This window comes from Patagioenas fasciata, chromosome 8 (assembly GCF_037038585.1).
Source record: "Patagioenas fasciata isolate bPatFas1 chromosome 8, bPatFas1.hap1, whole genome shotgun sequence".
NCBI classification, from domain to species: Eukaryota; Metazoa; Chordata; class Aves; order Columbiformes; family Columbidae; genus Patagioenas; species Patagioenas fasciata.
The window spans coordinates 40,442,947-40,467,695 of record NC_092527.1 but is presented as its reverse complement, the minus strand read 5'-3'; the positions used below and the strand labels follow the sequence as shown (position 1 = coordinate 40,467,695).

Sequence of the window (24,749 nt, the reverse complement as noted above, 5' to 3'; positions counted from 1 at the left end):
TATTTGTCACCGGTTTCGGCTGTTGAGCCTCTGCACGCTTTGCTGATGGAGCTGCACGTGACAGTGGGTGAGTTCTCATTTACTTTGTTGATGATTCACGTTCGTTACTGACCCCGGAGGTTGTGCCACGTGTGGTTTGACCTACTTTGCTGATTCAGCTCCACGTTTTAATCTACCGATATTTACATTTTACTTCCACAGAGGTACTTTGATAATGCTCTACAACAACTAAGCTAATTATCGATCAAATAACAAGCTTCTGATGCTTACATGTATTCAATGTATTTATAATATTGCTCTCTTTTGAACTTTATCTTATAAAGAAGCAAATGGTTTATATGAATTAACCTGATATGAGCAAAACCTGTATATTTTTCGGGGGGGAATGGAGAGGGAAGCTGTCAGTTCATGCTGCGTTGCTTTCCAGTATACCCAGAAGCAGAACAAATTGTTCTGAACATTAAAGAAATTGATAAAAAACCTGTACTAAAGAAGGACGGGCTGTAACTCCTGATGTCTCTCCAACTCTATAAATTCTATATGATATCCCAAGGAAGCAAAACTCAGAATAGACAAGACCCCTTCACAATTCCCCCTCAATTACAGAAAGGAAACAGCTCAGCTCTGTAGCCGGGTAGATGGTGATGGAGGTAGATGGTCAGTAGGCAGGTGGTTAGTCAAAGCTTGTCTTGGAAGGATGTACAACACTCATCCATGTACACACTCACACGAAAGGGTAGACAGTGATGGAGGTAGATGGTCAGTAGGTAGGTGGTTAGTCAAAGCTTGTCTCATCCATGTACACTCATCCATGTACACACTCACATGAAAACCCAAAGCCATGGAGCGCAAAATATGAACGGGGGAAGAAGCAAAGGGAGGTGCAGAAAACAGTGATCTAAAGGACCCTGTGGAGTTTGTCATTCCACTGACTCCAGGACGAGGAATACATCTGAGATACTTCACGTGGCAATATTAGTGTCTATTTTTCGGCAATTAGTACCACATGTGTCTCAACTGAACATAAATTTCACCAAGTGAAAAGGGGAGAGAGATCAGCTCGTGCCAGGAACGGCCTCACTGATCTCGGATGACGTTCCACCTCAGGATGATGGTGGCTTGACAGCAAGAAATTCCTCTTGGAACAGAAATAGCTTAATGAACCTAAACAGTATATTCTGCAGAGGGACAGAACACTGGTTTTAGCACATCCCACCTCACCTTTTCTAAGATTTTTGAGGCCAAATAAGACCATTATAACATTTTAAAACTGACACCTACATAACATGGGCCATAAAGTTTCCTCCAGCAGTTCCAACACCGGGCTTGTAACTTCTGGTTGAGCAAACCACACGCTGAAGAGCAATGGTGAAGAAACAACCACAGCTTCACTTCAGTTCTCCCTTCTTCTTGTAATTTTTTTTTCAAGAAAAACCTATTCATTTCTGCTTGAATTAATCTACTTTCAGTTTTAATTCACTGCTTCTTCATCCTTTTGCCCTAAATGATGACTCAGTTGTGGGTTTGTTTTTTTTTTTTAAATAAGAAAAAATAGTTTATGCATTGGAGTTTCTTTTTATCACAGGATTAACAATATACCCTGATTATACCTCAACATTCCACACCTTCCTTTATATATGTATATAAATATATATAATATATATACTCACATGTTGAAGTCAGTTTAAAGTAGCATTATCTACCATCAACGTATTACCCATTTAATGTTTTACCAGGCTATGATGTAATTTATTGCCCATTAACATACATTATCATTTAGTCAACAACAACACTAAAACATTAAAAGGGTACATTTTAATTAAAGACATGAAAAGCATGACAACAACTAAGTTTAGCTTAGTGTATATTCTAATACAAACCACAGCATATCGGTGGAAAACAAGTAGTCAAACAGCCCACATAGCTGATGGAAAATAAGACTTTAACAGTCCAGAGCAAGTCCAGCTATACAACCCAAGAACATAAAGAAAAGGACAAATATAGAGTCGAGACAAAAGAAATCAGTGATTCTTCACGTATGCCAATGCATTGCATGGCACCTCAATGAAACTCTTAAAAGAAGCTATTACAAATAGACTGCTTGTCAAATTTCCAAAACAGAATTACTCCCTTGTTGTCACCAGAAAGATCGAACTACAGGACCACCTTTCAGGCAATTTAGAGCAAAAAAGAAAGACTTTAAAATCAACACTTCTACATTAGAACGATCACAGATTTCCTAACCAATATTTTTCTCTTTGCAATTTTTCATTAAGTGTTCTAAGAGCAAACTGCTTTTACCTTTTCCCATGTAAAACCCTGTAATCAGTTTGCCTTTTCCAGAGCCAAATGGTTTGAATGACTTTAAAACTACAGAAATATTTGGCTTGATTAACCTTAACACCTTTTCTATGCATTAAAAACATCATTTTCACTCTCTTAGCTGCATTTAGCTTGGGAATGCTTTGTTATTAGCGGAAAACCAAGTGAAGAGAACTATCCACAGATGTTCTCTGAGATCCTGAAGCAACTGGGAAGCAGCCCTTGCGATACTGTGATGTCCTTCTGCAGCAACGTGCAGTTGGACTTTGTCTTCACTCTCTTCAAACACCAGCTTTGTACTTTAATAACTCCAGATCGGGTGCAAATGGAGCACCAGAGGCTTCACCACCTCATCTAGAAACTGGTACGGGGCAAAGAGCTCAAATCTTGCAGGATATAAGAAGTTAAAGACAAAGTGGGAAAGTCCAAACATTGCGAAATTACACAAAGACCTTGAGTTTCGTTACGTTGGGTTTGGAAGGAAGAGTGGAACCTAAATGAAGGCCAACCTGAGGATTAAAATACAGGTGAAATCTGCCTAAAACACCGAAGAGAATCCCCAGAACCAGAGCAAGGAATGTAAACCAGCTGATCGGGCTTCGGGTTATCCGCTAATTGATGGATCTCGGCCAAGACGTTTGGTGGCTCCGTCACAACGTGCGCTCACCATATGGCCATGAGACCTCAGGTCATCAGAGCCCAGCTCCTCAGCTATAAACTCCCTTCCATTATCCTCTAATTAAGTGGTGTTGTTGGCTTAGTTAGGCTGCCAAACGACTCTGAGAAGACAAATTTCAATTATTATTGCTTATTTACCAATGGAGGGCACCCTTTGAGGTTAAAACGTTTTGTATAAAATTTGGCGTGAGCAGATCTGTAAGTAAAGATATTTAAACAAATGAAATCGGCACATCTGGAAGATTTAATGCTGAAAGTTCCTTTCCTCGGGAAAGCTGCTTTTCTTTTTTTCCTCTCCTTAAACAACACAGATTTTTAGTAATAGCTCAGCACTGCTATTTCCTAATGATTTCTTTTAATTGCCTTAAACCCACTGTCTCAGTGTTTGCTGTTTAAAGTATTGATCGGCTCCAGAGATGAGCTGCAGTCCTGTGTGCGGCAGGAAGGTTCATTCTGTCCTTTGCAAGTGCAGAAAATGTGTAAGTCATAGCACTTTATTAACTACCCTTAAATTAAATCTGCAACGTCAAACACATTTTGTTTGCATTTCACGAGTGTATTTAACAAACGGCAACAAGGCAAAAAACAACACCACAAGTTATTCTTATGAACAGATAAAAGATGTTTAACTTACCACAACATCTGACCTCATCTTTCCAAAGGTCTTGATTAAATGAGCATAGTGATAGTCCTCCATTTGTCTTAAAATAGCAGTCATACATGCCACAAAACTCCCCTATCAAAGACAAAAATACAAACAAATTATTTAAGATAAGGCAATATAATACTTGCTATCAAAATGTAAAAGTGCAGCATGTAATAGAGTGGGTATAATTCTATGATTTAAATTCATTAATAGATATGCAAAATTCTGTCAAGAAAGGAAAGAAAAAATCTTGACAAGTTTCTATTTCCAATTTCATGGTTTTATTGCCACCTCCACTGAAGATTCTGCAACATATTCTTCATATAAAAATTGCTCAGGCATTAAAGGCTTTGGAAGGTAATAAACAGCACTCCTAAAAATGTCATGCAATATCAGGATTTGCATTTGGGAAGCCAATACTCTGCTCAAGGAAGAAATCCCTTAGAAATCATTATATTGAGCATCACGGTTAAGCCCCAAGTTTTAATTTCATCGAGTGGTATTTGCAGATACTGTGATGCTTCAAAGAAAAATAAAACCAACCCAAACCCCAATAACTTTCATAAAAACAGAACAGCAGTAACGAATATCTCTCAAATTATGGAAAAAGTAAAAAGTGCCAAAACCAAAGTTTAATATCTCCTTCTAGTCTGTGCAAGTATCATAGGGACAAGTCAAAGCCACTTCCATGGCCACTAGAGATCCCACCAATGCTTCCTCTTGTCCATCCTCATCCTCTGACTATCTGCTAAATAATGTTGGCTGATTACAGTAATTACAGTCCACACCTTGTCTGGTCTTTAATGAAGAACAAAAAGTTGGAAAAAAAAATCTGCAGAATTACTCAGAAAATAAATTATACTCCATATGATTAGATAAAATTGTAAATTCCCCTTGCTGTGCTGTTTTCAAGGTTATTATGCACGGCCTAACAGAACCTCAGGAATCTTTTCTCCTCCCCAAGTGTCGCTGGGAGCTTTTAACGTTACCTTTAAGATCTGCGTTCCTTTCAATCTAAAATCTTTATTGCTACATCAGTCCAAGTAATTGAGATCAAACACCAAATGGCATTAGGTTATCTGTGTGTGTCATGAGCCCGCTTATTTACAGCCCAATCCCCCAACTCCACCAGGTAAGCGCTCCTTGAATTTGCTTTTCTCCTCCGTAATGGAGTTTAGAGCTCAACTCCCACACAACCGACTTGGTCCACGCATTATTTTTCCTACACGATGCAAAGGAACCTGACGAGATTTCTTAGGCATGTGCAACCGGCATGAATATGAAAGGGAAAGGCCACCCGAGCTGCTGTTCCGTGACATCAAAAGAACTTTATAACAAACGATGACAACAAGAGAAGCTGTGGCGGTACAAAGATAACGTTTCCTACTATGAAATGTAAATAAGACGGGATCATCTCAAAAAATCTCAAAACATTAATTGTCAAAACACCGTCTAACAAGCACTCTACAGAGCAGACACTGCAAAAGGGCTGATGCCCGAAATATAATGTTCAACAGCCCATTTTCACTCCTCTTTCCCCTAATGATGCCATCAATCAATGCGATGTTTCATTATAAATATTTTTAATTGGCTGTTTAAGACTAGGCTGCGGATGGGTATTAGTGATAGGATGCAAGTGATAGGACCAGAGGAAATGGCCTCAGGTTGCACCAAGGGAGGTTTAGATTGGATATCAGGAAAAAACGCTTCATGGAAAGAGTTGTGAAGCTTTGGAACAGGCTGCCCAGGGCAGTGCTGGAGTCACCATCCCTGGAGGGGTTTGAAAGGCATTTAGACACGGTTTAGTGCTAGAGTTGGGTTATGGTTGGACTCAATGATCCTGAGGGTCTTTTCCAACTCAAACAATTCTATGAATCTATGAATTGAACCTCACTTCACGTGAGGTTCTGCACATGGTTCATAAACGCTCCAGAGAGCTGAAGACAAACTTTGCTTTGCTCACGGTGTCTTTTTCTAGACGCTCACTCAAACAACCTGCAAAGTCCATTGCTTTTCAAACACATCAACCAATCTTTATCTTTCTTCACATAAATACATGAACCCCACATCTGCAAATCCAGCCTTTTCTAGATGATCCAGCAGTCAAAACCTCCTTCTAGCAATGTCATTTCTCTAACTGGCAAACAGCTTCGTTCATACTTCTGTATTTATCTACCTGTTTGATGAGTAATTTAAGTTAATACACACATTTGCAACACTCAATAGATGAATTTCGTACCCGGGGAAAATATCATGGCAACTTTGCATGTGAAAAAGTGACTGTGAAGCAACTTTCAAACATACTTTAATATGGATTTTTTAGCTAGAGGAGCAGCTGGAGATGTGGATGAATTTGATTATCATCTCCTCCACATCTACTGGTGATTGCTATGATGGTCGCCATAAGCTGGGGAAAACTATGAGTCCCTGAAGAGAGACATAATTACAGAAGAATCTCTTCTTAATTAGCATGGTGAGCATTGGAAAGGACACATGAAAGTTTAATGCCTGGTGGTTAACCACTCGATTTCCACGTGAAAATGAAAATATGAAAGCTTGTTAAAAACCTGGAATGGCTGCTGGAGAACAAAATAAATACAGAAAAATAAACAAGCCTGGCAAATGCAAGTGACACGTGAATGTGAGGGAATTCTGTTAAAACAAATGATAAAAACGTGCTAAATGTTGCTGTGTCAGCCTACACTGAGCCCCCAGAGTGGTGCCAAGCACGTTTCAGGGTCCTTGACAAGTTAATCAACATTTTTTCCTGTTTCTCTGCATTAAAAAAGAAAAACATGCTCATCTTAGTATTATCTTGGTAATACAAAACTTTGTCTTCTTTGCTATGGTGTCGTTCCTTTAAGCCTCTGTTGCGTTACACACACAGACATCCCCGCAACAACATTTATCTTCAGATCCCCACCTGCTAAATAGTGATCAAGCCCCTGCTGGTTAGGAAAATCTATTTAATATTACAGAAAAGCACATCTCCTTGCTTTTCATCATTTTCTTTGCACTTACTGAGGTATCATTTGCAGCCAGCATGCTCTTAATTACCACGTTAATAAAAAATTGTAATTATTTTAGGTAATACTTGTACTGTAGGTGTTTTTAATATGGTCTATTAACTATTTAGCAACAGCTAACAACATTATTAAATTTTAACCTTAAGTTGATTTTTAATCTTTAGTTGGACTCGGAGGCCACTGTGATCTTTGGGAGCACATGAGTCCAAACAATACACAGGGAAAAGAAGCATCTCATTCCCTAAAAAATCAATTCCAATTTTAACTGTAGGAGTAATTGCAAACCTATGTTTATACAGCAAGTGCTGCAAGGGTAACACGGGGCACTTGGCATTGCCCTGGGCAATTATCAGCTATTTATTCACTGAAATAGTGTCAAGGTTTGTACGAAAAGCCCTTTCACCTCCTTAACTTGCAAAGCTCAGAAATGAGGTAATCACACAGTGACTAAGATAATTACTACACATCATACTATGGAAGCGCATCTAATGCACTTTGTAAGCACTTTAATACAATTAATGTCCCTCCTGCCCAAAAGCAGAGGCGCTGGATTCATTCTTTATTTTCCAACCAGGTACACTGAGGCAAGAGGGAATTTAGGATAAGTTCCCCAAGCAAAGCTGTACAGATGTTCTTCATCCCATGTTTGTTTTAAGGGGAGGCAGATCCAGTTCCCACGCTGGAGGACTGATAATGCAGAGAAAAAATAAAATAACTTATTTTTAAAAAAAAAGAGGGGAAAAGAGGGGCAGGGGGAGGCAGGGAGCCAGACCCAGGCTCCAGGCAGGACAGGGCAGGCCCAGGCTCACAGGCAGGCAGGCAGAGCAGGCAGGAGCAGACAGGCAGACAGAGCCAGCAGACAGAGCAGCAGAGCAGCAGACAGACAGAGCAGAGCAGAGCCAGGAGCAGAGCAGCAGCAGGAGCAGAGCAGAGCCACAGGCAGGGCAGGGCGCCACCGCTCCAGACAGGCAGCCCAGGCCCAGCTCCCAGCCCCAGCTCCCAGCCCCAGGCCAGGGTCCAGGGTGCCCAGGCTCCCAGGGCTCCAGGTGCGCCCAGCCCAGCTCCAGACCCCAGGGGCCCGGGTCCCAGGAGCCCAGACCCAGCCGACCCGGGGCCCAGGGTGCCAGCTCCCAGGGGACCCAGGCTCCAGGAGCCCAGGCTCCCAGGCTCCCAGAAGGGGGAAGGGGGAAGGGGGAAGGGGGAAGGGGGAAGGGGAAGGGAAGGGAAGGGAAGGGAAGGGAAGGGAAGGGAAGGGGGAAAGGAGAAAGAAGGAAAGGGGAAAGGGGGAAAGGAGAAAGGGGGAGGGAAAGAAAGGGGGAAAGGAGAAAGAAAGGGGGAAAGGAGAAAGAAAGGGGGAAAGGAGAAAGAAAGGGGGAAAGGAGAAAGAAAGAGGGAAAGGAGAAAGAAAGGGGGAAAGGAGAAAGAAAGGGGGAAAGGAGAAAGAAAGGGAGAGGGAAGGGAAAGAGGGGAAAGGAGAAAGAAAGGGGGAAAGGAGAAAGAAAGGGGGAAAGGAGAAAGAAAGGGGGAAAGGAGAAAGAAAGGGGGAAAGGAAAAGAAAGGGGAAAGGAGAAAGAAAGGGGGAAAGGAGAAAGAAAGGGGGAAAGGAGAAAGAAAGGGGGAAAGGAGAAAGAAAGGGGGAAGGGAGAAAGAAAGGGGGAAAGGAGAAAGAAAGGGGGAAAGGAGAAAGAAAGGGGGAAAGGAGAAAGAAAGGGGGAAAGGAGAAAGAAAGGGGGAAAGGAGAAAGAAAGGGGGAAAGAAGGAGGGGGAGGGGGGAGAGGGGGAGAGGGGGGAGAGGGGGAGAGGGGGAGAGGGGGAGAGGGGGAGAGGGGGAGAGGGGGAGAGGGGGAGAGGGGGAGAGGGGGAGAGGGGGAGAGGGGGAGAGGGGGAGAGGGGGAGAGGGGGAGAGGGGGAGAGGGGGAGAGGGGAAAAGTTGCTTCTTCATTAGAAACAATGCATTATTATTCACAAAATACACCTTATATTTAAAAAACAATGACCACGCAATTCCAAAATTTAAACTTTTTTCTAATTCCTATAAAATACAGTTCAGAGAAAAAGCTGAAGAGGCACATGAATCCGCAGAAAGTATGTATTTTCTTAAATTATCTTTACAATACAATAAATATTCCAATGACCCTTTAACAGATCTGGCTAGGGAAATTTAAATATCAAATAATCCCCACAAGTAATACTAACACTGCAAAAATTCAGAATGAAGACAGTTCCCTGCAGGAGAAACAACACATGCCAATGCTTTGCTCCTTCAGGGGTAAAATATCCTATTTTAAACAGTCTGGTCCATTTTCTTCCAGGGAATTCTCTAAGTTGGAAATATTAAGTTCTTTATGTAGGGTGAGAAAATCTAAGAGTAATCAAAACTACACTAAGTTAGGGGATGTTTCACCCTAATGTTCCTGTTACACAGATGAAAAAGCAAAGTTGCATTTATTTTTCAATAAAGTTTTCCCTATGCGGCATTTAAAGACTACACAGCTAAATAAATAAATGGCTAAATAATAGAAACAAGCAACAACAAAAAGCCCAACACAAAATTAAACCAACCAACCAAAACTCACAAACGAATGACGCAAAAATATCAGCATGAACCTCTCACTACTTTTTGGATTTCAGAACATTTTCATAGAATTTCCTTTGTTGAAAAAGGTTTAAGTTCCACACAATTACCAGACAGTTTGCAAGGATATAAAAATGATGTAAGTTTTCTCTTTGCTTGTACGCAGGGGTGGCACTGGGTGGGCTTTGATGGTCCCTTCAATCCAAACCATTCTGTGATTCTTTGATAACCCAACATGGGTAACACAGAGGATCTCCTGGCATTTCTTGTTCTGAAAAATCACAGAATCCCAGAGTGTCAGGGGTTGGAAGGGCCCTGGAAAGCTCATCCAGGTCAATCCCCCCATGGAGCAGGAACACCCAGCTGAGGTTCCACAGGAAGGTGTCCAGGCGGGTTTGAATGTCTGCAGAGAAGGAGACTCCACAACCCCCCTGGGCAGCCTGGGCCAGGCTCTGCCACCCTCACCGGGAAGAAATTTCTTCTCAAGTTTAAGTGGAACCTCCTGTGTTCCAGTTTGTACCCATTGTCCCATGTCCTACCATTGGTTGTCACCGAGAAGAGCCTGGCTCCATCCTCCTGACACTGCCCCTTTCCATATTGATCCCCAGGAATGAGTCCCCCCTCAGTCTCCTCTTCTCCAGCTCCAGAGCCCCAGCTCCCTCAGCCTTTCCTCACACGGGAGATGCTCCACTCCCTCCAGCATCTTGGTGGCTGCGCTGGACTCTCTCCAGCAGTTCCCTGTCCTTCTGGAACTAAATGTATTATACAATATATCATGAGCCCGTAGCACACAGCTCACCATTAGCTACCAGCTAAAATACAACAACGTAGGTTCCAGGTCACATCACCACCAGCATCAATGAAAGCTCATGATGAAGTTTAAGACCCAACAGCAAATAAGCCAAACCAGGAATGGGGATCACTCTGTATGAACGTGATTCAGTTCCCCAGGAGCAGAACACCCCGTTTCTGCTGACGGGCTCTTCTGGACTGTGCTCGAGGACCAGGCGCTGTCCTACACGTCCATACAGCACCTATAGCAGTTTGACACAGATTCCTTCAGCTTCTGCCAGCAGGGCCTCTACCCACATCATCATATGAGCAAGGACAGGAATCATAAAACAAAGTAAAATACCCCTAAAGATACATATATATGTATATAAATTCACACATATATTTCTCATAGTATTAAAACAAACACTTCTTTTCCTGTAATAGAAACTCTGACAGTAAATTCAGTAGCACCTTTAGAGAGAAAGTTATTTCACAGATACAGCAGCAGAATGTAAACAAGTGCAAAATCTTAACATTTATCACTTTCCCATTTCCTCAGGCCAAATCCTACCTCCCTGAACACGAGTAAATGGAAGGAATAGAACATGCGAGTCTTTTTCCTTCGAGAAACAGAAGTTCATGTTTGTAATAATGTGAGTGATAAATGTTTGGCTTATTCTTTTTCCTACCGCCAAAATCATTATTACGCAGGCATCTTTTTGAAAATGAAGCAAGATCTACTAAGGTATTTTTAGCTGACAAACTCACTTTTACCCAACCTGATTGAAGCAGCTCGGTGCTTCGCTCGTTCCTGTCTAGTAGAAACCTCATTTAGGTCAACACCATTCCCCGTAGGTCCATTCAGACTTCACAAGACTGATGTGGAAGTTTATAGGTGAACATTTGCTTACTTAGGCTTGCATATCTCAACTCAAAACATACTTTACAGATCTAGATTTGATCTGTGACGGTTCGATCGCTACCAATCAATAGAAAACTTGTTTTAAAAGGAAATCTTTGTCAGGACTTCAATGATGATTACTATGTCCTGACCGGCTAAGTTCCAAAAGAGAAAATAATGTAAATTTAGCTGATTTTCTTCAAAAGAGCACACGATCTAAGGAAATGTTCAATTTTCATGGGTGGGTCATGAAAGGATAGTATTTAGGTGGGCTAAGACTGTCACGGGGATAATGATGTAGGCTGAGGAACCTGAGGAGGTTTCTCCTCCAGCCTGCTTAAGCAGGGCAGTCCCAGGGTTGGAAACCCCCTTGGGTCTTGAAACCTCCAAGGATGGAGGACAAGTGCAACGAAGAACCTGCCTCTGACATCTCAGTGTCCCCCCAGAGCTTCCCCATTCATCCCTGTGTTCATCCTTCTGCTGCCAGAACTCACAAGCTCCCAGTTCTCCCCGTTTTGGGGACCATCAGACCAGGATCTGCTCAACCCTTCCCACACCCCTCTGCAGTCTCCAGCCCCTTTGGTGTGAACTGCCGCATCCATAAGCTCTTAAAAACACTACAGATTAGGCATTTTCCATAAAATAGAACACTGGAGAGAGGGCAGGTCCACACTGAGCCCCTGCAGGAACCGCTCAGCACGACCCCGCTAAGCGAAAACTTCCTGAGATGCATTTTAAGTCAATAAAAGCTCTTGCAATTAACAAAACAACTCTGTGGATGTAAAACAAATGCAACAAAGGTATGGTTTTTTCAGCCTCCTGCTCCATGTTTTACTGTACAAACCAGTTTGAGAACTGCAGAGAAAAAAGCCCTACTGAAGTACTGTAATTACGTATTTATTTTGGAAGGTATTTTGTTTGGAAAGGCTGGTTCTTAGCAAGAAATGTTCATCTAAAGGTTTCCAAATGTCTTTCAGCTATCAAATGCCAAGGAAACAAAACCTACAGCCACCTTCCCCCAACTCGGAGGCAGCAGGTTCCAAATCCTTCCCAACCTTTGTGAGCCCCAGCCAGCTGAAAATATCCACCATTCGACACCTGAAACAACACTTCTAAATTAATTCTGAACGAGCAAAACCCTGATTATTGTTTCATTTGAAGGAAAAATCCTACATTCCTAAACCATAGGGAAAAAACACCCCAAACTTCTCCGGTAAGAACAGTAAAAAAGGATCTTCACACAGATCAAACCCAGAACCCGAGATCACGATAGCTCAACTGAAACACATTTTGCAAAAGGCTTATTTATGAGAAATTTGATGCTACGCACAATGAGAATATACACAAAGCGTTCCCTACTTTGAAAGCACTTCGCACCAACTTTTGTAAGAGGCAAGCAAAAAATTAATGAGTCGTTTTAACACCACCATTTATCATTTTCCTAAGGTTCTTTTTCAAAGAAGTCTATTTTAGCCAAAAATGCTTCGATTTAAAACGTTCTCTACAGTCTCACTATTAAACAGCATGGATATCAATGGATATCACAGTGCTTAAGATTTCTGAAGGTCACTCTATTTATTTTTCAGTTTCTAAACGCAATTGCCTTCCCCCACCTCTTTTCTCCCCCTGCTTTACTACAAATTATTCCACTGAGAATCTAGAGAACTGCCCTCAATAAATCTGCCTCAGGTACCGGGCTTCACACTTCTATTAATACTAACACAACACACAAAACAACAGTATTTATGGGTTTGGCTGGTATTCAAACAGTAAAAGAAGAGAAAAAGGAAAAGCCATACAGAATATACGCTTAAGAGAATTTTGCAACCGTGCAGCACTGAATTTGGGCCCTAAGATCTAGATTTTGGGATTTAGAATTACTTTTATTGTAATTGGCATTAAGCTTTTCACGCCACTCGAGCGATGTCAGGACACATCGGGAAGGACAAGAGGCAGAACAAACAAGAGCATCGGTCCCTATTTGAGGAGCCGTTTCCACAGAGGAGTAACCTTTGAGTAAGGCTTCAAAGATACAAACAGCAGAGCAGAGAGATGTGCACTGATATTTATACATCTGCTAAAAAGATGCAGGGATTTGGACCAGTTTAAGCTTTACCCACTGTCCCCGAATGCATTTAATGATGTTTTTGTCCGTGTTGCTGTCACAGCTTCAGCTGGGTCATCTAACAGATAAAGCAGGTGATGTTCCCACCACCGTGGATCAAGCAAGATTTTGTTCTTCCCTTTGAATTGCTCTTATAAATTGGAATTTTCTTCTATATAATTCCAGCTGACTGGTGATAGCCCATCTCCAAAGTTCAAATGCACACTGTGAATCTTTGCTCTCTAATTTAAGTACCAGTGACATGATCTGCTACTTATTTTGGAGTAAAGCTCAGTGAATCGACACCTTCATGCACATGTACATTAATTCGATCTATACATTTCCAATATCCTCATCAACTGTTTCAGTGTTTGGGGAATCACTCACTCAAAAGCATCATTGGAGAACGACATAAACGCAAACCAAGAGCCCCCAGAAATGAGTGGGAACAGAAAGTGCCATCGTCTTGTTAGAGATTTAATATAGGAATAACAAATTCCTGACAGTAACGTGAACCTTCTTCACCCTGGGAAAAGCCTTTCATCTTGTTTAGATTTCCCAACACAAAATGATGTCTTACTTTCTTCACATTATTGTTAGGAAGCTAATTTAACTTTAATAATTATGATCATCCTCTGAAGCGCTCTCAAAATGAAAGACATATCTGCTCCGGCACTCAATGTTAGACGAACAATAAGGAAAACAAGCTGAACTTTCTCTGGAGCAAACAAGTCACCAAAGAGCTAAAATACAAATGAAGTTAGCGGATTATTTGGTTTTGATGGTTATGGATCCTACACCACAAAACTTCACTCATGGTTGAAGACATCTGCAAACCACAATTTTAGTTAACGCCAGCAGAAGTACAATTTTACCTACCAAACACGACCAAAATTAAAAGCCACGTAAATAAACTACAATGGGGTTAATGCAGACCAGCTAAAAATTTAAGTTTTGCAAAGACAGAGAAAGGACAATTTAAGATAATTAGCATCCTACATTAAGAATGACTGCACTTGAGTAATTTCAGTAATTGTGGTAGCCTACAGGTATTATGGATATCATCTTGCAGCAATGTGTCCCTATGACAAATCATGAGAATCCTGCAGGAAGATACATCATATTTTAAATACAAGACAGGTGATCCTGCCAGATTAACACTCTCCTAAAAGCAGCAGCCATTTTTAAGACAAATTATTCTACTTTTGGTGCGCTTTTTTTGCCATAAAATACTGTGACATTAAACATTTAGCAACTGATCTATTGAGGGCCTCAGCAAGCTGGGGAGATCAGAAATAGGTGCAACCAAAATTTAATTGATAGAAACACACACTTTACATATCCTTGGATTTAAAATGAATGTGCAAGAAGAGATCACTTAGGGGAAGCTTTTGCACTTTTTAACTAATTTCTGCCTTTATTTTGGGGCTGTTTGGTTAGGTTTTGAGGATAAAATAGATGATGTGCTGCTCAGATTTCGGTGCTGCAGAAGGTTACGCAGCCCTTGCAGACAGGAATTGCTGCAACGCTCTCATCGGGGTGAAAATAAAGACATTTGCATGTTATCAAAATGAAAACCCCATTACAGACAATGTTCTCGTTCCCTCCTCCCCAAGGAGTGGGAGAACTGATTAAATAGAGAGAACAGCCCGCTCCTTTATTATGACTTTCCTAACTTAACTTCAACTTCCTGTGATATTTTATGGTGTAGTTGCAAAATTAATAGTATTTATACAAATCCACATGCCATCATGGTAAATAAGAGAAGTACAATCCCCAGACAAGTTACATTTGAAGTCAGACTTTCTGTACCAATATTGACAGACAAGAGGGGCTGAAAAGATTAATACGATTCGCCAAACGACTGAGAAAATCCATTTTTCCCATCATAGAGCCACGAATGCAACATCACCATATGGGAACTGGCTACTGGAAAGATTTCTCTTTATCATATATATATATATATATATGTATATGTAGGTTGCCTCTTGCATGGGCAATCGTACTTCATCTGTAATTTCTTCAGCTTGTTGTATTTTATAGATCGTCTGCAAGCTTTGCCAGGAGCAGAGGAAAAACTCAGCGGTGTTTCTTTTCAGACAAGGAAAAGACAGAAATTCAGATGTAAATACTTCCCAACAGGCTGGGCGGGAAGCTTTCTACAGGTATTTTGAGAAGCAGCCATGTCTATATTTCATAAGGATACACTATCAAGAAACATAGACCTGTTTAGATCTTTGCATTTAATTAAAGGAAACACGGAAGGACTCATCTGCAGAACCTGAAAACGATAATATGTGGGTTGCGCCTCCAAGAACGGCACAATTCTTCCCCGTAACATTATTAAATGTGAATTTTATTTCTTATTAAACTCAGAATGCTTTGGGGATTCTTTCAGACAACCTATTGCTAAACAATGCACAGCACCAAGAGGAGCATCAAAGCTCAAAGACACTCCATGAAAAGACTACAAAATCAATCTATAATATGTAGTCTAAGCAAAAGAAGAGCTGAACATTTATATTGTGGAAAACTAAATTAATTACAACTTTTTTTATTGCTATTTGGAATGACGACCCCAAAGCTGAACATAATATGCTCCAAAAGGATGCTACTGATAAATGGGTCTTTATCCTTTCCCTACTGCAGAAATCAGCGCAACAAAACTCAGAAATCTGACACAAAAGGAGACTCTCAGCGGGGTTAAGGACAAACCGGGCTGGTTTGTTTTCGGATTTGGGGCCAATCTCAGCATCGAACAGCACAAAAGGAAACACAAAACTGCTGGCAGGAGCACAACAGAGCCCGAGTGGGACCACGAGCCCCAGCTACACGATCCTCTATGGAACCCTCTGGATTTCGGGTACGAGCAGGGACATTTCAGGAGGCTCCATGGAAATGTAAGGCAGCAGATGTGACTAAGAAAACAGCATGTATTGAGCCATGGGCACAGCGGGTAACGGGAGGTGATTTCTGCTTTCGACCCTCCTGACGATCCTCAGGGTAAGAATCAACAGCAATGAGAGAAGCACTAACTCACCTGAATACAAAGGATGAATTCAAACAGCGTTAAACTGAAATGCATTTCTTTGAAAAAAGTATTTTGAATACGTGAAAAGAATGAAGACTTAAATAACCAATCGGTTGGAATAAAACCATTTTGAAAGGCCTATTTTAAGGGAACCAAACCAAAGAACCAAAGCAAGCAGCCTGCAACTCCATGTACATCTTACGAAGTAATGAGACCGGTTATGACCACAGGAATTTCTTCCGCATGCACACAGATTTTTGGTTTTAAATTCAGTTTACTCCACTTATTTCAGCTGAATAACGTCTACTGGGAAGATAAGAAACAAACTGAACATTTTAAAACCAGGACAAGTCTTTTTGCTTTTCCATTCAGTTTCGGCATGGGGCCAAGAGGGAATATTTGTTCATAAAGCTCTGCTGGTTCCAGATGAAGCTAATTCAGGTTTCCCTGTGCTTGCAGCGCTACCGAAAACCACCCAAAGCATTCTAGGGGAATGCCTTTGGTATTGAATAACTCATTGTGACTAAAGAGTAAAACATGTTTTGATAATTTTCCTGATGATATCCAACACACTCAATATATTCAACTCATAGCAAAGTATTTACAAGTGCTGCTTTTCCACTGCTGAAATAAATTTTGATTTATAATTGAATTTCATTTTCCTTCCAATATCATCTTGCCAGAAATCATAAGGGGAAAAAAGTAAATCCCCTCCCAAATAAGAAGTCATTTATCATTTTCTAGCACAATAACACTTAAACATTAAGAACAGGATTAGATGTATATTCAACTATGTAATTGCTTTCACAAACACACAGCCTGTGCATGTGCTTAACAAAAGCAACTTAAGTCAAGAGATCTTTTTTAATCACATACCCACACCTAAATGAGAATTAATCTTTCTTTGAAAAAGCAATTAAAATTAAATCCAAACCAGCAAGATTAAAATCAGTGACTTAAAGGTTCCAAAGCACAGTCCAGGTTTTCTGGCAGCCCAAGGGGCTGGTTTGCTCCGCAGAGCTCAGCTCCTGCAGCTTGTGTCCTTGTCACACAATTACGGGATGGTTCTGGTTAGAAGGGACCTCTGGAGATCATCCAGTCAACCCAGCTGCTCACGCAGGGTCACCAGAGCAGATCACACAGGGTTGGGCCAGGCGGGTTTGAATGTCTCAGAGAAGGAGACTCCACAGCCTCTCTGGGCAGCCTGGGCCAGGCTCTGCCACCTCAAAGTGAAGAAGTTTCTCCTCATATTCAGATGGAATCTCCTGTGCTTCAGTCTGTGCCCACTGGCCCTCATCCTGTCATTGGGCACCACTGAACAGAGTCTGGTCCATCTTCTGACACCCACCCTGGAGATACTGATCAGCATTGGTAAGATGCCCTCTCAGCTTCTCCAGGCTCTGGGTGCACATACACCAATATCATAGAATGGTTTATAAATATATAAAGGGTGGATGGAGCCAGGCTCTTCTTGGTGACAACCAGTGACAGGAAAAGGGGTAATGTGTTCAAACTGGAACACAAGAGGTTCCACTTAAATTTGAGAAGAAACTTCTTCCCGGTGGGGGTGTCAGAGCCTGGCCCAGGCTGCCCAGGGAGGTTGTGGAGTCTCCTTCTCTGCAGACATTCAAACCCGCCTGGACACCTTCCTGTGGAACCTCAGCTGGGTGTTCCTGCTCCATGGGGGGATTGACCTGGATGAGCTTTCCAGGTCCCTTCCAACCCCTGACATTGTGGGATTCTGTGATTCTGTGGTTTGGGTTGGAGGGACCTTCAAAGCTCATCCAGTGCCACCCCCACCATGAGCAGGGACATCTTCACCAGCTCAGGTTGCTCAGAGCCCCGTCCAGCCTGGCCTGGGATGTCTCCAGGGATGGTTCATCCACCGCCTCTCTGGGCAGCCTCTTCCAGCCCCTCACCACACATGATGCTCACGCCTTTCTCCCTTTTTACTCCCAAAATTCCAGCTGGGCAGTAACAACGTACTAAGCAGAACTTCTTTTACATTTTCTGACACGCAGCTCCTTGTTCAGACTCACTCGGGATTTCCCATCCCAGTCATGGAAACCTAAGACTTCTCTGATGAGGTGAAGGACATTCAAACCGGGACAACTAAGGCAAAGCAACAGCTTTGACACATGTTCAAATTATATAAGAATTATTAAAAAAGAATAAGTAAAACTAAAACCAGTGCATAAGCTGAAGCAAAAGCTATATGGAATTAATTTAACTTAGCAACACTGCCTTCCCTGCCATCTTTACTTACTATTTAGTCATTTAATTAAAATTTTCATGATAATCCACATATTTATGTGCACAACACTTCTTCATACGGCTATAATACAGCAACAAAGCTGAGGGCAGAAAAAACCTTGTAGTTTTTATAGCGTAGGCTGCAAGTTGTCACATCTGAATAAAGCAGCAGCGCCGGCCATCTGAGCATCTTCTGCTGGGGACAAAGGAGATGGTAACCAGGGCAAAGATGGGCTGCAGCTTTCTGGTTTTACACTTGTGTTTGAGTTCAGTTCTGTCTTCTTTCTCATCTACACTCACAAAACATTACCTTGCACAGTCCCTGATCCCAGCGGGTCCAGCTCTGGATTAACAGTTCTGTGTACCTTGTATAAATACTGTTCATATTTTCACCGTTGAGAGCGTGAAGGAAGGGCTGGAAGTCAGAGCTGATGCCCTTGGACCAAACTCAGACATTCAAACAGCAGAGAGGAAAAATAAAATACAATAACATTGTACATTAAAGCACTGAGCTTGCCAATGTGGAAGAGGAAAGTTTGAGAATTACCTCCTTAGCAAAACAGGCCAAGGAAAGGACCACCTAAAGTAAAGAGTATAATAAAAGATAGTGAGTGGAAGAGCTTTATTACCGAGATGGAAAACATATTAATCTGAAGAGGCATTCAACTCATGTGCTGTGTACAGCTGTCCGGTCCCCACGTCCATTCAAAACCACAGATCAGCTCTCTTTTGGAACATCTTTCTCTATACTGAATGCTAAAAAGTCACTTGATATTGCCTCGGGAATCTCAAAGGATGCAGGGAAAGACTTAGACAAAAATCACACTTTTCCTGCCTTAGCATGCACAGACCTGTGCAAAACATTGCATGGTTTTCATCAGTTCAAGAAAATGCAAGCTTATTTCTTCAGAAGAAGAAATTATTAAGAATAATTCTCAAAAAGCAAATTGCAAACAGGATCAGTAAAATTGTACCACGTGTGTATACGTAAAAAAAAAAAAGCGCCTTATCTATTGAAACCCTCCATTCTCAAATCACAAACCTGCTTCAGTCCTGCTGAACCCTGGATTATTTTGGAAAGCTCGAACCATGTTAGTATTTGGATATGGACAATATTTTTGAAGCAGATTAACTTATTTCTTTGCAAGGAACATTCCTGAAAACACAGACGGACATGAGGGCCGTGGGAGCTGAGCTGCGAGGTCTGCACTTCCACACCTGAGTGCCGTGGGTTATCCAGATTAACCCCGGATCATCAGAGGAAGCTGATGTGGGGTTAGTTTGTCATTTTCCTAAGAAAAATTATGGGGTATGTTCTACTAAAAGCACTGTTCAATTCGGTGTGTCAACCACTTTCTCCATGATACAGATATAAGCATGTTTACCACCCACTGTCTTTTCCAATATTTCAAAATAATAGAACTGCCATATCATTAAAATCTGATAGAATATATGACACTACATTTCTATATGATACAATTATTTAGAGATACTAAAAATACAAAAGAGAAGAAAAGAAAAAGAAAGAAGAAGATGCGTGAGAGATCTTAGATATCCAAATTAATCCCAGGGCTGCTCTTTAGGTCTCAAAACATGAGTGCAATGATCTATTCCCACCCGAATCCAATAATATCATCATTTTGAAAGTATTTTTCCTGACAGAATGTCTATGCCTTTCATACCATCAGACCTATTTTCTTTTGGGGCAGAGAACTGAACCAACCCTGAGTTATGGCCAAACCTGCAACACTCAACCCACCCTCGACATTTGGCAAAATAACTCTTGAAAACAATAAGTATCTCCTATTGGCATGGCTGAAAAAATACTCATTATCTCTTGAGAAGGTAATTTGAAGGATTTTAAGAGTGCTTTAAAAATACCTTAGAAAAAACAACTTGGAGTAAGACAAAATGTCTTTCAGGGCGAAGGAAGCAGACCTGATTAAGTCTATTTCTATAAGTAAACGTGAGGCATATGGACAATTTCTGCATAGAGTACAAACATTACCCAAAGTCATTAACCGGTAAGCAGGAATTAATATGTTTACAAGTCAAACCAAGTGATAAATATGCATAAATAAAAGGAAAATACTCGTTGCATCCCTGTGAATTAATAAAACTTGTTGTTGTTGTTCCTTATTAAATGGAAAAATTAACATGTGCAAGTACTCTCCTTTCCCTTGTGTCGGCCAACAAAAATGTGTGTGACATGATGTGCCAGCCACTCTCTGTCCCTTTAGCGTCACCTTCAGCTTTCGCACAGGATATCAAGCTCCTTCTTTAGATAATGAATTGCTGCAGATCTTATCTGTCATCTGGTAATTGATGTGAAATAACGACATTATACATCAAAACAAACCTCGTTAGCTCATCATCCCAGCTCATCATCCTGAGTGAAAACTTAGCTCAACAAATAAAGTTCCAGCGATGTTTACTACTGCCCTTCAATGAAATCTTTGATTTATATCATCTCAGAGAGAAGCGAAGCTGCATTTGATAAATAAATGCAGCCTTCATAGCTCAAGGGGGACATAAGAGATGGCAGAAGGTAGAGGGCAGGGCAACCAAAATGACAGCCCGGAGAAGAGAAGGCTCTGCGGAGACCTTTTTGCAGCTTTTCAATATTTAAAGGGGTTTATCAGAGAGATGAAGAGAGACTCTTGGCAGGACATGTAGTGACAGGACAAGGGGTGACGGGTTTCAACTGAAAGGCGGTAGGTTTAGGTTAGATATAAAGAAATTCTTTAGGATGAAGGTGGTGAGACCCTGGGACAGGTTGGATGCCCACCAGAAGTGTTCAAGGTCAAAGTCGGACAGGACTTGGAGCAACTTGGTCTGGTGACAGATGTCCCTGTCCACAGTGGACCTGTGGGACCAGATGGTCCTCAAAAGGTCCCTTCCAACCTGAACCACTCTGTGACTGTACAAGGGGAAGGAGAAGCTGTCTCCTGAGAAGGGGCCACCAAGTCCCAGATCCTTCCAAGAAGGCAGAGGGAGGATTTATAAGACTGAGGTTTACAAATGCTCCAAGGTGCTGGATGAAATGCGTGCACAGCTGTCCCTCAAAATCCACAGTATCAAAACCAGAAGGCAGCTGCCAAAGCTAATAGGAGATGAATTTCAAGCAAAAATGAGAAGATACTTCTAATTTAGGCACTTATTTTTTAAATGTAGCGAGTGATGGAAGTTGAAGCTGCAGAAGTCCAGCAAGAGGCTGCACCAATTCTGAGACAAGATGGTTCGATGAACGGGTCCCTTTGGAGTCAAGAAGCAATGATTCCAGCTTCCCATCCAACAAAGGTCCCCATGAAGGCTTGGCCAGAAGGGGAGGTGAGGACACAGAGAAAGGAAGGATGGGGAGATATCTGAACATGAGGTTCCTGCTTTGAACCCCAGCACCCACATCTCCTCCCTGACGGCAACATTAATTGGGGCTTTACCCCAATACTGACTGACACCCCTCGGATTTAAAGCACGTGCTAATTATGCTCCACAACTGCCGCTAAGTATTAGTATTTAAAGTGCTGAACTTGATTAAAAATTGAAGAAAATCAAAACGTGGTGCTACTTTTAATGGTTTTTAACACTGACAGAGCTGTTTTTATTGTACTGCGTTCTGAAGAGCCACAGCCCAAGGATTAAGGAGGACTTCACTTTCAGTTGTAAACTCGTTTAATGTCATTATCAGGCTGCCCAGATTTATCACCGCTGCATAACACAACTTCTTCAAATATTCTGTGCTTTTAGGATTTTCAGACTTTTTAAAATAACTTCTTATATTCCTAAGGTAAATCTTAGTCATAAACATTTTAATACCTAAAAGAATTAAGTCTTTGCACACGCAACCATAAATTCAGCATACCCTCATTTGCAAATGCTGAAGTTCCAAGGTTATTTTACAACAAAGCTGGAGCGTTGGTACTACTCAAAGCTTAACATATTATTTTTCTACACTAATATTTGACATTAGTACTAGCAACGCTATAGGTGGGAATCTAAGCCTATGTTCTTTCAGGTCTTCTAATGCGATGCGCTACTAATTGTATTAACACCTGTATTAACAAACTGGGTTTGGATTAAAACAAAAGGCACTGGTTTGGTTTGATTTAATAAATACTGGACTATGGCAGCGCGTTACTACGCTAATTCGCAAGCCGCACTATGACATCAACGTGTAAACTATTAGGAAATACATGGTGGATACAAAAATATGTTTAATTAAATCCCAAAGAGACGCTGTTGTTTAACTACTCATTCCACAGTAAGAAATTGGGTGAGAAAGGCCACACTGATCAAGACCACACAGAATTTTTGCCTTCCCAGAGCAGCAAACAGGCGGGGAAATGATCTTTTTTGGATTTTCATAGTAATTTTTTACCTTTGTGGTGGCCATCACATCGCACCAGCAGAGCTCTTCATCACGGCCCTCACTAAACAAGGGACCAGCAACTTCTAATTGCGAGCATATGGCTAAAGGCGACCTGCCTCTTTGTGTCTGTGTTCCTCTGCTGCCATCATTCAAATTACTGAGGGCAATTCCATTTGGGTGCCCGCATATGGGATTTGGAAACGACACTAAAGGGCTCATTTCTGAACATTACGGCCAAAATACTTCATTTTGGTTTAGACTCAGAGCACTGATAGAGATGACGCGTTCAATTCACTTCTGACCATTTGCACTGTTCACTTTTTTCTCTCTTACATAATATTGTATGATTTTAATTCTTCGTTTGTTTCGTACATTATATTTTAGCTTGTTTTTTCTGTTAATTATTACACATTAGTGCCAGACTGCTGTCTGGGCTTCCAGCCTTAAAACAACATGTAAAAGCACATAAAAGTCTGTATTTTTATGCTATATTGAAATCTGAATTACCTTATATCAGTTTGACAGAAAATCCTCCTTGTAATGAAATCACTGTTGTATAAATAATATATAATTCCAGCAAAGAGCAAATGAAACTATCCTTATGATTGGTTACATCTGCCCTTCTTCAGTCCATAACTTGAATTCTAAGACGGAATTCATGCTCCTTCCAGATGTCATTAAATCTGAAGCCTTTTGTTTGAAGGCAATCTAAGGTATGATCAGATAATTTATTTTTAAACAGGGCCGTATTTCTCCCTTTGCATTAAGCAGTTGGAGATATAGCCCTGGGATTTGGAAAGGTAATAAAATAAGCAAGACAAAACAAAGTGTTTAAAAGTTGGCATAATATCCCTTTAAAAAAAAAAAAGTCTTACCCACACTTACAGTTTCTCAAGACATCTTAATAAGAATGTAATTTCGCATTTGCTCTTACTGAACAAATCAAACACGGTGATTTATTATTCAGATGGGCACAAAGGATTTCTGAAATGCAAAAAGAAGGGCTATAAAAGCACAAATCATCGGTAATGACGACAAGCTAAACTGCCTTTCAAAGATGAACAAAATGCAGCCATTTAGGGTATCATACATCACGGTCTCCCAGACCCTCATTTATTTCCGAACCGTACAGGCTGCATGATAATTTCACTGGTGCAGAATTCTGCATCTGCGGGAACATCTTTATTGGGTAAGTGATTCCACAGCTCGTACACACCACGAGACACCAGCTCCTAACTCCCATCCTTAGGAGAACAAGCAACTATGTTTAGTTCCCTTCCCAAAACCATTTGTGTACTGAAAATGAACTTTTCTGAACTGTCACCACAGTGAAATTTTAAAATAAAATAGCAAAATAAAGGTCTACAATCCAAATAAAATTAGGACTTCTTTCTTGGTATGAATGAGAAATTAACACCCCCAGCAATTTGGATTCCTAATGAGACAGCATCCAACTGGAACTCCAAATCTCAGCTTTAGCTGCTAAAACCTGCTGTTATATTTTTCTTACAATATTCTGTACAAAAGGAAATGCAGAGAAAGGTCTAAATCCTGCTATACTTATACCAACGAAGAACAGAAATAACTATCATAGCTAATGAGGTTACTCAGCATTTTCCTTCTTAGAGCAGAAAACCCACAAATGGCAGTTGACTTAATCAGCTATTTAATATTTTAGCTGCACGCAGGTATTATGGGTATTATACGCATAATCCTAAACCCACTTTATCTTCAAAATGTTCCTCCAAGTTAACAGATGTGCAATTACTCGCACTTTACAGATAAAGAACAGACATAAGCACGGTCTCAAATGCACTGTCCAAGCTCACAGAAAAAACTTATCGTGGAGCAAGACATTAAATTAAATCTCTCAAATTTCTGCCTAACGTGACTCCGAGAGCCCTTATTTCTTTGTCATCACGGCCAAGCTGATTATATCCTTCATCAAAGCAAGGAGCACCTCTAAGGATCTGATTGCATGAGGACCACTTAGAAATCCAAGCCAAGTTTGCATTCACCTCAGCTGGAACAGAGGAAAACATTTAACGCTCCATCATTTTTCTTCCAATG

General features: G+C 41.1%; 1 protein-coding gene across 2 annotated transcripts in view; it reads right to left on the bottom strand.

Annotated features, from left to right (window-relative positions):
* Nucleotides 1-24,749, bottom strand: part of DOCK1 (dedicator of cytokinesis 1) — a 277,211-nt gene that overhangs the window by 116,300 nt on the left and 136,162 nt on the right. For both annotated transcript variants that reach the window (XM_065843012.2, XM_065843013.2), the window contains exon 28: nt 3,635-3,736. In XM_065843012.2, coding sequence (XP_065699084.1) covers nt 3,635-3,736 — 102 coding nt within the window. The remainder of the gene's footprint in view (nt 1-3,634; nt 3,737-24,749) is intronic.